This window comes from Gallinula chloropus (assembly GCF_964237585.1).
Source record: "Gallinula chloropus genome assembly, chromosome: 2".
NCBI classification, from domain to species: Eukaryota; Metazoa; Chordata; class Aves; order Gruiformes; family Rallidae; genus Gallinula; species Gallinula chloropus.
The window spans coordinates 140,969,812-140,983,718 of NC_140086.1; the positions used below are offsets into that span (position 1 = coordinate 140,969,812).

A 13,907-nucleotide genomic window follows, 5' to 3' on the forward strand; every position below is an offset into this window, starting at 1 on the left:
TGCCAGTTTTAATTATTTAATAACTTTAATTACATCTGGGCAGAAGGCAGGGCACATTGTCCAGAGAACTGCTTGCATTGCTTTGGTCCCCTCAGCATTTCCTTCCAGAATGCCAGAACAGAAGAGATTTATTAAAGAAAATTACTTCCATATATAATTATTGGTTAATAATTATATTTCAAAAAGGAAAGCTTAGTTATGCTTGCTGGACCACCATCCCTAGTTACTGGTGTATGCAATAGATACTACCTTTAACATTTGCTTTATCACATTTATAATCACATTCAGTCAGGTACTGACAAAATTATTACAATAAGTAATAGATAGAGGCACAAAGCCATTCCAAGCACTCCACCCTTTGTCCTTCATTCAGCCTCACACCTTCTCATGCTCAGTTTCTATTTTTCAAGCTGGAAATGGAAACAGATGCACCCTGGGATCTGATCTGCCATCCCAAGGCTGCAGAGAAAGGTTGTCCCACATTCTCCTCACCTTTTCCAGCCCCACCCAGGCACTTTATACTCAAGCTTTCTGTATTTCCACCAATCTCCAAGCCATCTCCACCTCAAGCACTGCACCAGCACCGCAGTCTTTTCTCCACTTCCTGAAATTTTGGTGTCTACCTCTTCCCACCTCCTACTGCATGACTTCTATAGGTGGAGCTACAGGGCCACCTATCTGATACAGCATATACTCCATTATTAAAACCTGTTCCCTGAAGGTATATTATTTGTTTCCAGTTTTATTTCCTTGACAGTGGATTATTTGCATATATCACTACACTTTGGCACCAACCAGATTCCTTCTATGTCCTCTTAAGCGCCACCATCATGCCACACCATGTCTGATTTGCCACAAATGCAACTCAGATGGTGTACGGGGTGGGGAGAGGGTCAAATAATCCATTCACATCACTTTCACATGTATAAGTAACACACCCATTCTAAAAACATACATATTGATAAATAAGTACAACTGCCTCCTGTGATCCACTACAGCTCTCCAGAGGAATCATGATGGTGAGAACATACCTTAGCGAGCTACACTGTGAGGCATCAGAGGAAGAGCTGCTTTTCCTTTCACTGTTGAGGTCTGTCTACTACTCTGCAATTATATCTGCACCTATTATGCAGACATCATACATGGTAAAAAGCTGGGTTTGGTAGCTGCCATTTCTATGGTAACATACAAAAAATGAAATTCTTTGAGAGCAGCTAGTTGAAAAATCTGCATTCCTCGGTGTATTTAATCTTTAAATAATTTCACCTTCACAGATGAGATAAAAAAGGAAATCAAAATCAAATTGTCAAGGAACTTGTAAACAACAGGAATAGTGTAACTATGAACTTGATGCTAGCTTGGTTTTCTGCTTGTAATTTGCAAACGAATCTCCACATTACCAGTGAATCTAATCTAGAACCAAATGTTCAGGATCTGATTATATTAAATTCAAACTTTTGGGGGCAGGGAACAGGTTTTCCTGAACATTTCCATTTCTCACACACAGAAAACCCAGTAAAACTCAGAAAAGGCATGAGGTCCCACAGCATGTGCACAGCTGCCTACAGTCCAAATGCAGGGCACTGGTCCAAGCTCAGAGGCACACGCTCATACCCAGTGTGACATCAAACAACAGGCTGCCAAAGTTGTTTTCTGCCTGTCCTGCAGTGCAGGAACGCTGCAGCAATCAGGAGGTAACCAAATTCATTACAAGAATGAACACCTTTTATTTTGAAACTATGAAAATACAAATCCACCTTTTCTTTGGGCAGATTACCATTGCTAAGACATGGGAAGCTTAAAGCAGAGACTTCTACAAACCAACTTGTTGACAAATAACATGTAGCACACTAGGCAGGTGGATGCAACCTGTTTACAGTTTCTGCCTGACAGTAGCTGTCATTCTCTCCCAAAAACATCATGAACAAAACCCAAGCATCATTTCACTTCCATGAAAAACAGCAAAACCGTATCACAGCCAAATTTAAGTAGACACCAATACTGTTTATAAAACTTCTTTCAGGCACAGACAACATTATCTTCATTTTGCTGAGGAAGGAACATCAGGAAATTCTGGCTCTACAAAAATCAATGGAAATGTTACCACTGAAGGCAGGACGTCACCCAGAAAAAGTATGGACCAGACTTTCAAATGTATTTAGAAATCTATTATGGCATTAAATGCAGTCAGAAAGCACTGACCAAGCACAGCAGAGTACATAAAGTACTGTGCTTTATAAACCTATAAAAAGAGTTCCCCAGGATACTCCATATTCTGCCATCACTTTGTATTAATACATGGTTGAGATTTCAGGCACAAGGGAAGCATCCTGCTCTGTGAAGCAGCCAGTAATTTAAAGACAACAAGGTCACAGCAAAGATGCACGCCAAGTGTTTGGGGAGAAGGAAACACAGAGAAACAGTACTCTAAACTTCATTTACACATAGTGCCAAGAAATAACCCACTTAAAGGAGAAGAAAAAGAAGAGTGGAGATTTAACCCCTTTAGAGTCCTCTGCCACACAAGGTTGAAAAGAGTGTTGAAGCTTTTCCTGTTACTTGTTGGAATTAGTGAGCCAGCAGATGCATTGATAGTGTCACTAAAGAATAAATCACATCCCCACACTCTGCACTCTGGAGTATCTGGTAATATTTTCAAGTCCTTCATACAGCTTTAGATGTGGATCTAGAGGTCCAGGTGCAGCATAATGCCTCCATACCGCATGGTATGAAACTGAGTACTTACACTGGAGAACGCTGGTCTTACAGTTTTGCTCACTGAATCCAATGAAAAACAGACACCTTAAGGTACAGTGTAAACCTTCCAAATGGTGGCTGAGGAGAACACAGCTGGAGAGAGTGCTGTGTTATTCAGCCCAGCTGGTGGGAGCTGGAAATGATGCAGGAGGTAAAAACTTCCATTTCTACTGGGATCTGTAGTATTCATTTCCAACTGAAGAAGACATGGCTAAGAAGCAGCCTTGGACAGAAGTTTGGTGTCCAAGAATAGAGAGATTAATTATATTGCTGTAAATCCTACTGACATCAAGGCAAATATACAGGGAAGAAGTCATGATCCCAACCATCTGTTTACAGATAAAGGAAAAAAAAAAAAGAGTAAAGTTTTTCAGCCCCTTCAGATTTTGAGAAAAACAAGACAGTGCTTGTGTAAAAAAAAAAAGCCAACAACCCAGAAAACCCCACTGACCAATCCAAATGATAACACTGAGAACCCATATCTCTTATGCTCAAACCTTTAAATGTGCACTATGGAATAAAAGCACTCTCCCATAGCTGTGTGAAATACAAGAGATACAGGTATGTCAGTGTAGAATGATTGCTGTTTTTTAGCATATACGTCTCCATAACATTGACACATCTGTTACCAAGAGAACCACAGCACAGTAGGGGATGCAAAGGACCTCTGGAGATCATCTGGTCCAGCACTAAGAAATGCTGCAGAGAAAGGCAGCAGAGTGAATCTCCAACACAGGAATAATGTTGGATGTATTCGTCTATCCTAAAAGTTCCCCAGGGCATAGATAGCTGCTCTTCATTTATTAATTATTCAAAAAGGTATCACTGCTTTTATTTGCTTGCTGTGCACACAAGGCAGTAAGTTGTGTTTGTAACCAAAATCTCATTTGGAACAGCATAAAATAGATACAGCAGACTGTCTTATTTTAATGTCAGGCTGCTACTCCTGGCTGGCTGTTTCATCAGTGTCAGTGGAACCACCCTCAGCCTTACGAAGACTATGCTGCTTCTCCCCCTTCTCTCCTCATTTCTCTCTCAAGGACAGAAACTCTGGCAATGAAAATACAGATTGTTTATGGTAAACATTCTCAAAAGCCATTAATTATTTTTGGCTGCCGCAATATGCAAATACACATAATTTCCGTAGAAACGATGAAAATCTGCATTTCCAATCAGATGCCACGAGGTTTATATTATTAGTACATCATGAGATCAGCAAAATGCATGAGATTGAGGCTTAAAATCTATTTCTAGTATTTCTGTCCCTTCTCCAACTCCCTCCTCTAAAAGTGAAAAGTATTTCTGCTTTTTAGAGCAGAAATTACACTTTGTGCAGTAATGATGACAACCACATGGATTCTAAACAAAAACAATAGCTTGCACAAACAAGTGCCCACTGTACTGCTAGCACACGAGAGAGTAGTGCTGCATTATTCCTGGTAATACAGTCGTGGTTTTCTTTCTCTGGCATTTACTCAATTTTGAGATGCAAGTGTGTAAATTTAAGCCACTGAAAACCTCTTACAGAGAGACCCCAATGTAACCAGCACTGAAAAAACACCTGCCCCTGAAATGAAAGACAAAACCGGAATTACAAGGTTAGAGGCCCATCCTGACAAGGCACAGATCTGGCAGTGCAAACGAGTTACAACTTCTTTGCCAGTCAAGGACTTCTCCAGCATGAAGCCATGCCAGTCATCATTCACCCTCCTTCCCTCACATTCCATGAACGGACGGGATGGGGAATGTCAGGGTACCACCGTGTTCGCACTGGTCTGACAGTCCTCAGGGTGCTATGTAGCCCGCACAAGACAGAGTGGCTGCTCTAGTTATTAAATTAGGCTACTCTAATTTAAATCGCTTGGGATGTGGCCAAAATTCTGCTAGAACTGGCACGCTGCAGTTAGGGCTTAAATGCATCTTTGTTCAACATCTTTGGTTGCATGGGCAGACGCTTACTTCAGCTGAAGTGTGAGCTGGAGCCCAAGCATAACATCTTCAGTACCTTCCCCTCTGTGGCTTTGTGAAGCTAAGAGGCCCAATACAGACGCATTTTGTTTAGTGGTCTTCATGCCTTCCCTCCCCAGTTACATAAGTGCTCCAGCACTTTGTCAGGAAGCAAACAAGGCTGAACTTGTCTCAAGATTGGAGGCCTCAAGCCTGCAGTGCTAAATTGACTAAGTAACTCGTAGTGATCTGTATTAATATATACTGCACACAATAGGGTAACTAGCTCTTTACACGCAACAGTAAAACAATATTCCACAGTGAGAGAGCTTTTGCAGCCCCACTGCAGGGGCATGGAAATTTGGCCATAAATGAGAAAGCTGCATAATAAAAATCAGACCCATTATACTAACAGTGAGTAACTAGCAATGAGGCGGGCTGTAATACGGCTGACAGGAAAGGTTGGGGATGGACTTGTGGAGAAAGTAAACATGAGTCAGTCTTCCCCATCTTTTTTTGAACAAGAGAAAACAAAGTAGTTTCTAGAATCACAAATCCAAATCAGTTTCAGGAAGGATGTAGCGAAACTTACTGCTGGGGCAACACAAGAAAATGCTGTGCTCCCACAGTTAAGGAAAACCCCGAAACTATGCATCACACTCTTTTTCTACTATTCAATTTTATATCATATTCAAATTATTTTATTAACTCCAGGTGCTTTATGCTCTAATACAGCCTTCTCTTGATAAAAGATTTATCAGGCATGCTGTCTGAAAATACATAACCTTTTTCAGCAAACAGAGGCAGGAAGGAAACAAAAATGTTATTTCCTCCTTTTCCCTCTTCTCCCCCTCCCCTCCCTTCCTCCAACACAGTGGTTTCACGCTCCTTGTTCTACTTCTGGATGGGATCATAAACTGGCTCAAAACATTTGCCTTGCAGGGACAAAGCCCCACTGATTGTCTACACATTTCTGGCTCCTTCTTCGTCTCTTCCTCAAAGCCTCCACCTTTCTCACCTTCCATTCTTTTCTTCTACCCCCACCCCAGTTTTTTAATTCCCAACCATCTGGTACGTACTTCAGAAGGGGAAATGCAATAACTGGAAGGCAATCACCAGGACAAGATTTATGTGGCCCTTAATCCTTCACACTTTGAAGGTGCAAAGGCAGCCAGCACAGTGTACCAGCCAGCAAACAAACAAAAAAAAGACCAAAACCAAAACAGAGAAAAAAATTCTGTTCACAACAGCACGTTATCCTACAGTGTAAAAGCTGAGTACATTCTACAGCTGGTGTTGATTAGTCATTCTGTCCTTTTAAAATATTTCATGAATTTTGCTTGCTTCTTTTTTTTAAAAAAAAAAAAAAAGAAATCATTCATATGTACTTTCCTTCTTGATAGTACAAGACAATCTCAAAGTGATTTACAAAAGAAGTCAGTATTATGTTTCCTATCTGACCGGCAGGAAACTGAGCCAGAGACAAGAGACGGAGCAAAGGTCAGATAGCTGGCTGCTGGCAAAGATAAGGATAGTTTCCATTTCTCCAGACTTCCAATTCAATGCCACACTCCACTTCTCAGTCTCTGAGTTAAATCAAGTCCTCTCAAGACAGTTTTTGCATAAAATATTTCATAAATGAAAAATATTACATTTACAAAAAACATTCTGTCTAGAAGCAGCACACAGTGTTACTCAAGTGTATCTACATATACGCTGCATATTAGTTGAGCAAGAAAACTCAGGCTTCTCTCCCTTGGATAGAAAACATAGCTCTGCATACTCCAATGAAGACAGTAATATATTACCATAATAATGCAGCGAGACATTGGTTTCCAGACAAACTTAACTCACGTAGGGAATCAGAGTTAGATGTTACCTACCAAATTTTTGGTCAAACCTCCATGCTGGAACGTGTGCATTGTGCTTCAAGTTGCTGTTTGTTGGCAGAGGCACTGTTACATAGATGGGGCCATTCACGGGGATTGGAGTCCCATCGCTGTTGAGGAGATGAACACTGACTGCAGTGACAGGGGTGAGGTCATACCTAGTGCTGTTTCCTGCCAAGAGAGCATGAACGAACACTGAGACAACAGAATTTCCCAGAATTTAAGATACACCCATGCAGTTCAACACCACAGTAGTACAACATATTTCACAGGGGATGGTAGCAGTATCTCACCTTATGGAATTATGGCAGTATTCCCACCTCATAGAATTCACAAGATGTCTATACTTCTATATTTTTCACTTAATTTTGAAAAGTTCTGAAGACAAGAAGACTACAATGCAAAAAACTCCTCCCTATATCTTCTCAATTCATCTTAAACAAATATGTACAAGTATCACAGCCATAACAAAAAAAAATAATCTCAGAAACCTTCACTGTATCCTCACATGCTGATATTATAGCTAGCAGACACCCCAACACGCCTTGATAACACTGCAAAGATAACTGGTTATATACTAAGGATTCCACGATGCATTTCTTTTGGCTTTTCACTTAAATAAATGAAGCTAAATAGATTCTGAGGATACATGGTGACATCTTCTTATCTGTTTAAGAGAAAAATTATTCTTCATGTTTAAACTACATGCTAAGGGACATTACTTCATGATAACACAATTTAAAAAAGCATTACAACCCTTCAACCATTTAACCAAATGAATCAACGGCAAGGAAGAATACCACAGACATATACATGTGTTCAGGGGAGGAAAAAACCTTGAGGTTTAAAACCAAGAAGATCCGGAGCTCAAAGCAAGAGTGATAGTAGTTTGAATCAGAAGAGATGGAGCTTCCATGTTTGCAAGGGGCTTGAGCCACCCAGGTCCATCCTGATGCTGCCTCCGGGAGCACCCTGCCCCACTCATCCTGCTGCGGGGCTGATCTGAGAGAAGAAACAGGGGTGTCTGGCTGGCAGAGACAGGGTGCCACCCCTTCTAGTGTAACCCCGGTGCCTTACATCAGCACAAACTGCCTGAAACAGCACAGTGGCACCCAGCGCCAGTACACTGGGTATGCCATCTGTGACACTGAGGCACAACAAGGCGTCCTCAGGAATATGCGCTCTCTCACTGACACTGTTAGGATGAGTACATTAGAGGGAATGGTGGGGAAAGCATTAAGACCTTTATGATTTCTCCTAGCAGTGAGTAAGTATCAAGGAATGGCCTTTATTAAATTCAATGTCTCTGAGTAACAGCTCACCAACGTTAAGACATCACCAGGAAAGGGGAGGGGTGGAGAGAGAGGAAATGGCAAAGGAAGGAAAAAAGGAAGAGACAAAACTCAGAATTTTATATTTTGGATTCTGCAAAAGGTGCCAAACTGAAGATATGGAGAATAACCAGAATTTAATCTGCATGCTGCTTATTTACTACAGTGTCTACTCTGACACACATTTTCCCCAGATTTCAAGGCGAGTGTCACTGCTGCACAGCTGACAAGCAAGGGGCATAAATGCTGCTTTGATCTGCTGTGACCAGAGGGGCAGAAGCATATCTTCCAGAGGGATTATGGTGCTGAGAGAGCAGGCACTCTGAAGATAGCCATGTAAAAGAGCCACAGAGCTAACGGAGAGGGAAAAAAAAAGGCAAGAAATAAATAAGGTTTGGAAATTCAACTAGGGCTAGGGAAAGGTTGCCAGCCTACCCGTGCATCTGTGTATTATAGGCTCCAATGGTGCACAGTATCATCCCCTTACAGCCTCGGAATACAAACCAGAGAGATAGAGAAGGGAAAAAAAAAATGTTCCTTTATTCCTGATTGTTCAATCCATAGCTCCGGCCACACACCTATAACTTCTGTCAGACTGATGCTCGTCCCCAGGCCACTGGTCTTGGGCCACTAAGTTTCTGAAGCTGGTATCAGAGAAATAAATTCCTGCTGCGAAGTATCATAACCTGACCACGTTCTGGCATATACAAGTTCCCAATAACAAAAGGTATAACTGAAGATTTTAGAAACATTTAGGTTCATATATGAGATTAAATTATATTTTGTATTTTACTTACTTTCAGATACTGAAAATTTTGTATTTCGATTTCATCACTGTCTTGACAAAGCATATCTGCCTAATACTTGTAAAAATACAGCCTCTGAAAAAGCATTCTGGTGGTAAAACACTGCATGCAACTTTTTTTACTTAAGATGCACTGAAGCTTTGCACAGTACTGGGCTGAACAGCTTACATTAGAAAATGAAGAAGTTTCTGAAATCCTCTGACCTCTGGCAAGAAGAAATAATCCTCCAGTTTGCCACCATGCACAGTATGTAAATGCTCATTAAAGAGATACATTTTTCTCTGTTGTGAAGGTAAATTAAAATCAACGCTTATGAAACTCTCACATGCTATAAAACTGATAAGCATACACACAGATTAAATGGGAATGGACTTCAATAAATGTCAGCTTTCATTTATTTCTTGTCATTTTTGTCATCTGGTGACCTGTAAAGAGCTCTGAAAATAATCAGAGGAAATTCCACTGAAACAGCCAGCCTACAAAACGAGAAGCACTAACGGTTATTAGCCAGCTTGGTCCATTACTGCAGATGACAAAGTTTTGTTTAGTTTGGTTAAAGGACAAGATTTTGTGAAACCATCCTGCTGCTCTCCAATTGGTGATTAATACAAACAATAAGCTAACACTATACAGGCTTGTCACTGAATTCTATCAAATTTTATGTTTGGAACATTCCGATTCATGCAATGAATTTTCACTGCTCCGTATCACTACACATCACCCAGCTGGGTTTTTGTGAAAACCACTGAACTCAGAGAGGAAGTTTTAGTTAAAACAACTGTAAAGTCACTCTGGATAAATACTAGCTAGGGAAGTGAGCTGACTGAAATAAATGGGAAGACCTCTCCAAACTCTACAGACGTGTAAATAAACCGTGCAAGAATAGAGGAGTAATGGGGAAAAGAGGTGGGAGGGAGGGGAGAAGAGGAAGTGTTCAGGAATACTCCAAAATTTCTCATGCAAGTTAACACTAAGGTTTTTTTGAATTCTAAAATTTGTACATTTTCCTTTTTCTCTTGAGAACACAAATATTATAAAATCCCCATCAGGTACTGACCTCATTTTTTATTCCTTCAAAAGTTGCTCAGGTGAAAGCTTCACCAAGTCACGTGGAGATGAAGAAAAAGGAAGCAAATCCTAGTTTAGGATTTTAAAGTTTTGTTTTCACAGCAAGAGAAATGTCTTCTGCAGATAGAGGGCATTTCATCTATACTATAGCACATATACAAATATATTGTATTTGCAGTCTATATTATACCATGCTGAGTACTACAGTATTCGGAAAACAAGGCTCTTCAGTGTCTCAAACCCTATCTCTTTGCTGGTCATTTTTGTCTTTTGTGACATATTTTTATGTGAAGGCTAATAAAAGTCAAATCCTCCATGCTCAAGTAGAAAAATTCCTGTCATGCAAGTATACGGAAGACTGAAGGTTTCTTCTGTTTTTTAAGGAAGATAGGAGGTAAAACAGAAGAAAGATTATGTCCTCATTGTGTGGTTCCCATGACAGGTGATCATCTGAAACCTTGGCAAGACCTGTTTTCACTAAATAAATGCAGAGGTGGAAATTGGGCTGCAGAGTACTAAGGAAAGACTTGGGAGAGAGGAATCCCACACACATTGTCAGCAGTTTATTCAGTGGGTTTAAAGATAAAAAGAAAGGAGATGAGGGAAGTAGACAAACAAGAGAGATCAAGTGCATTCCTTTGTTTTAAAAAAGATAGAGAGATATTTGATCATGTCTGAGTATGAAGAGCCAGAGAAAGCCAAAGGTTGAAGATGCAAAGAGGCAAACAACAGAAAGATAGGATGAAACAGGATGAGATGTACTCACTGGAGCAGACACATTTCCAATTGTAATAGAAAAAGAGATATTCAGATTTGTACAAAGGGAAGTGGAAGTCTATTTTACTTCCCTCGCTCCCCCCCTTTTTTAAGGTAAAGCTAGCAAGCTCAGTACATACCATTTACATACATGACACAACATTCAAAGACACACAGATCAACACATCACAAGTAAATGTATCCTGAGAAACAGCAGGGAGGGACCTTGAGGCATTATTTAGGCTGCTTCAAAGCAGGCTCAGCTACACCTATGCCATCCTTTCAGCTGATAATCTAACTTTGTCCAACACCCTCACGCAACTGATTCTACAGCCTAAACCATAACAAGACTTTCCTAATCACTAGTCTGAATCTCTTGCTGCACTGCAACTCCACTCCTTGCTTTCTAAACAATACAGACAGAGAGAAAAGTCTCCATTTCATACTATCATTTTAAGAATTTCAAGACTTCTGTGACCAATTCTTTGATTTTTCTCTAGCCTACACAACACCTACTATTCCAATCGAGACTAAATGAGAAATGGAAGAAGAGTAACAGGCAGTTACAGTCATAAAGATCTATTACAGCTTTGAATTTAACAGTGGCTGTGTTTCTTCTATGAATTTTCATTGTTTTCCCTTTGGTGCTGTATGAAGTTACACATTTTTGGCTGAAGTTAGTTTCAAAAGTATTAACAAAGACATTCAATCAACTCTTAGCTGAAGCAACAGAGTATTAAATCCTTGAGATTACAGGCATTTTACTGATCTTTAGAAAAAAATTAATTGACCAAGAATTCTACAGCATCTCACGTGAAATTTTCTTTTGACCCTTCACACTAATTTCCATTCCCTATGTGAATAGCTGACACATTTGGAGACTCAGCTCTAATCTACAAGTGTAACAAACTTTTATGACCTCCCAAGGCCAAGGAGTCTTCATCTTTGCTATTCAGTGGCTACACTGAAGGGAGAAAGGACCTTGCTCTCTTGCTTAATGGAATAGCGTTTCAGTAGGGCAGTTTAACCTGTCACATCGCCCAATTTTTAAAGAATGTTTGCTGGAATTTGGAATGGAAAATATGCCATGGTCAGAAGTTGATCCCCAGTCCAATATGAAATCCGAGCAAAACTGAAGCAGTGAGTTACCTGTTCCGTTTCCATCTAATCCCTGTAAATGGGGAAAACTGTCCACTTCCCAAGGTGAACTGGCTGCTGTCAGATATGCTGTCAAGTCACTGTAGCTTGTGTTTTCTGGTAATTTCACAGATCTTCTCTGAAAGTGAACTTGTGGCTGAGTCCGTGCACCTAAAAAAGTTAAAAGTGACTTTGTAGCCAAAGCAGGCAGAACATTTATGTGTTCGTATTTATGGAAGCACATTTACAGTTGGGTTTTTTCCATTCTACATTGCAATAGCTTCAGAAGGACAGAGACATCAGAAGGCTATTATGAAAGAGGAGGAAAAACAATGCTTCTACATTTATTTTGCAATTGCCATTATCTTTCCACGAGTATCACTGAGCAAAATTGCAAAGGTACCTAATGACAGAAGCTTTTCTGGCTAAGTTATTTCCCTGGATCACCTCCAATTCAATCACGTTTCTTAATTAATATAACTGAAACTAAAACTCAGTTTAGAGAGAAAGGGTGGGAAAGCTTAGAAAAACATGCAGTTCAACATATTTGTTTAAATTTTGCTTCTCCTGAAATATTAAGATAAACATGTTTTATTCTCTTCAAATTTCTTTTCTACGAGACAATTCTAGCTGTAGCCCAAAGTAACGTCAGGAATTTCAGTACTTCATAAAAATTAAGTTTTAGCAATGCTAACTATGTCTAGTAATGAGATAATAGTCTCTTTATTTAAATCATCAGATAAAAAGATTCAATTGTCAAAGTCTGGGTAAAAAAGTTTCTGTATTTTCCCCCACAAAGAACACACCTAAACAGAACCAGATTACTTTGCATGCCAGATTTATCCCTTTTCCTCTGTCTTGTACAGTTTCAGTGGCTTTTTTTGTGATCATCAGGTGTTAATTAAAGGGTCTTTGCTGCAACATGACTTAAGAGTGTTTCATGTACTACACATTTGGACTCCATGATCCTCACGGGTTCCTCCCAACTCAGTATATTCTATGATTTCATACCTCATTTAAATCCTGGTTTATAAAGGCAGTAGCTTTATTTCAATGGCTGTTCACCCTTAATACTGTTTAGCAGCACACAGCGAGACTCCATCTGCAAGTTTGTGTCTGCAACATGCAAATTAATTTTTAAATCAAAAGCTATTGTATTCTCTGGAGCTCATTTTGAATATTCACAGAACACTCCCCACACAGCACAAAATCATGAGGCAAGCAGTTTTTTTCTTAATTCTCATTTGACTATGAAGTTCAAAGATGTCAACTCAAAGCATTTTTGCTTGTTTTTCGCTATTAGTCTCTGGCAGCACTTTCAGGTTACATGCAACTTCACTGCAAGAAAGATTAAAGAGCTCAACTCAACTCCTAAGCTTTCTAACTGCTGATGTCATTAACCAGGAGACTAGAATCTTTTCTTACATTATTTTCTAACAGGAGCTTTAGCTATGAGAAACACAGAATTCCACAGAACAAACTTCGTCCTGGCCAACAAAAATGGCCAACAGAAATTGCTACGTAGGCAGGCAAGTACCTCCAAAAGGCTGATCATTGTTTAGCTGCCATTTTTTTGGTAATTCTACAAGACAAATCTATAAACACACTTTCTTTTTTGATTTCTGAAACACTCCAGTATGCAGCTTTCAAGACTGGCAGCATCCTTAAGTGTTTAAGACAGTCATTAAACAATGCCGTGTGAAACGAGAAGAAATATCCCTTACCCAATTTCAAGGCTTAAATGGAAAACAACATGAAAGGCTAAATAAACTGCCTGCAATGAACTCAGGGATGACTTAAATCCTGAGTGCTCTGCAATACTGTAGTAGCTTGCTGTACCACAGGGACAGGTTTGCTCAAGCACTGGGAACCTCGGACTGCACTGGTGAGAGGGCTCCTACGGCCCCTAGGGATAAACATCCACAGTAACAAAACAGGGAAGAAAAAAACCCACAACAAAGAAACCATCATTAGGATTATCACTAACAGTTCAATGTAAAATTACAGGATTTTCTGCTAAGTCTCCAGTTACAATGAATTACTCAAATTGCCAAGACCTGGTATTATATTGCTGAAGATTCAAACTAATTAAGAATTAAAAACAAAGAAACTGTTGTTGAGTCTGTAACAGTAGTTTATGGGGAGGCTCTGGGGTTTTCTATAAAAACATGATTGTTTTGTAGCACTGGGTGAGCCATGAGCTGCCAAATTTTAAC

The 13,907-nt window shown here is 39.8% G+C and overlaps 1 protein-coding gene across 1 annotated transcript in view; it reads right to left on the bottom strand.

Annotated features, from left to right (window-relative positions):
* Positions 1 to 13,907, bottom strand: part of FAM171A1 (family with sequence similarity 171 member A1) — a gene marked incomplete at both ends in the record, with an annotated part of 86,569 nt that overhangs the window by 11,847 nt on the left and 60,815 nt on the right. The window contains 2 exons of the mRNA XM_084279986.1: positions 6,588 to 6,764; positions 11,704 to 11,862. Of these exons, the coding sequence (XP_084136112.1) occupies positions 6,588 to 6,764; positions 11,704 to 11,862 (336 nt within the window). The remainder of the gene's footprint in view (positions 1 to 6,587; positions 6,765 to 11,703; positions 11,863 to 13,907) is intronic.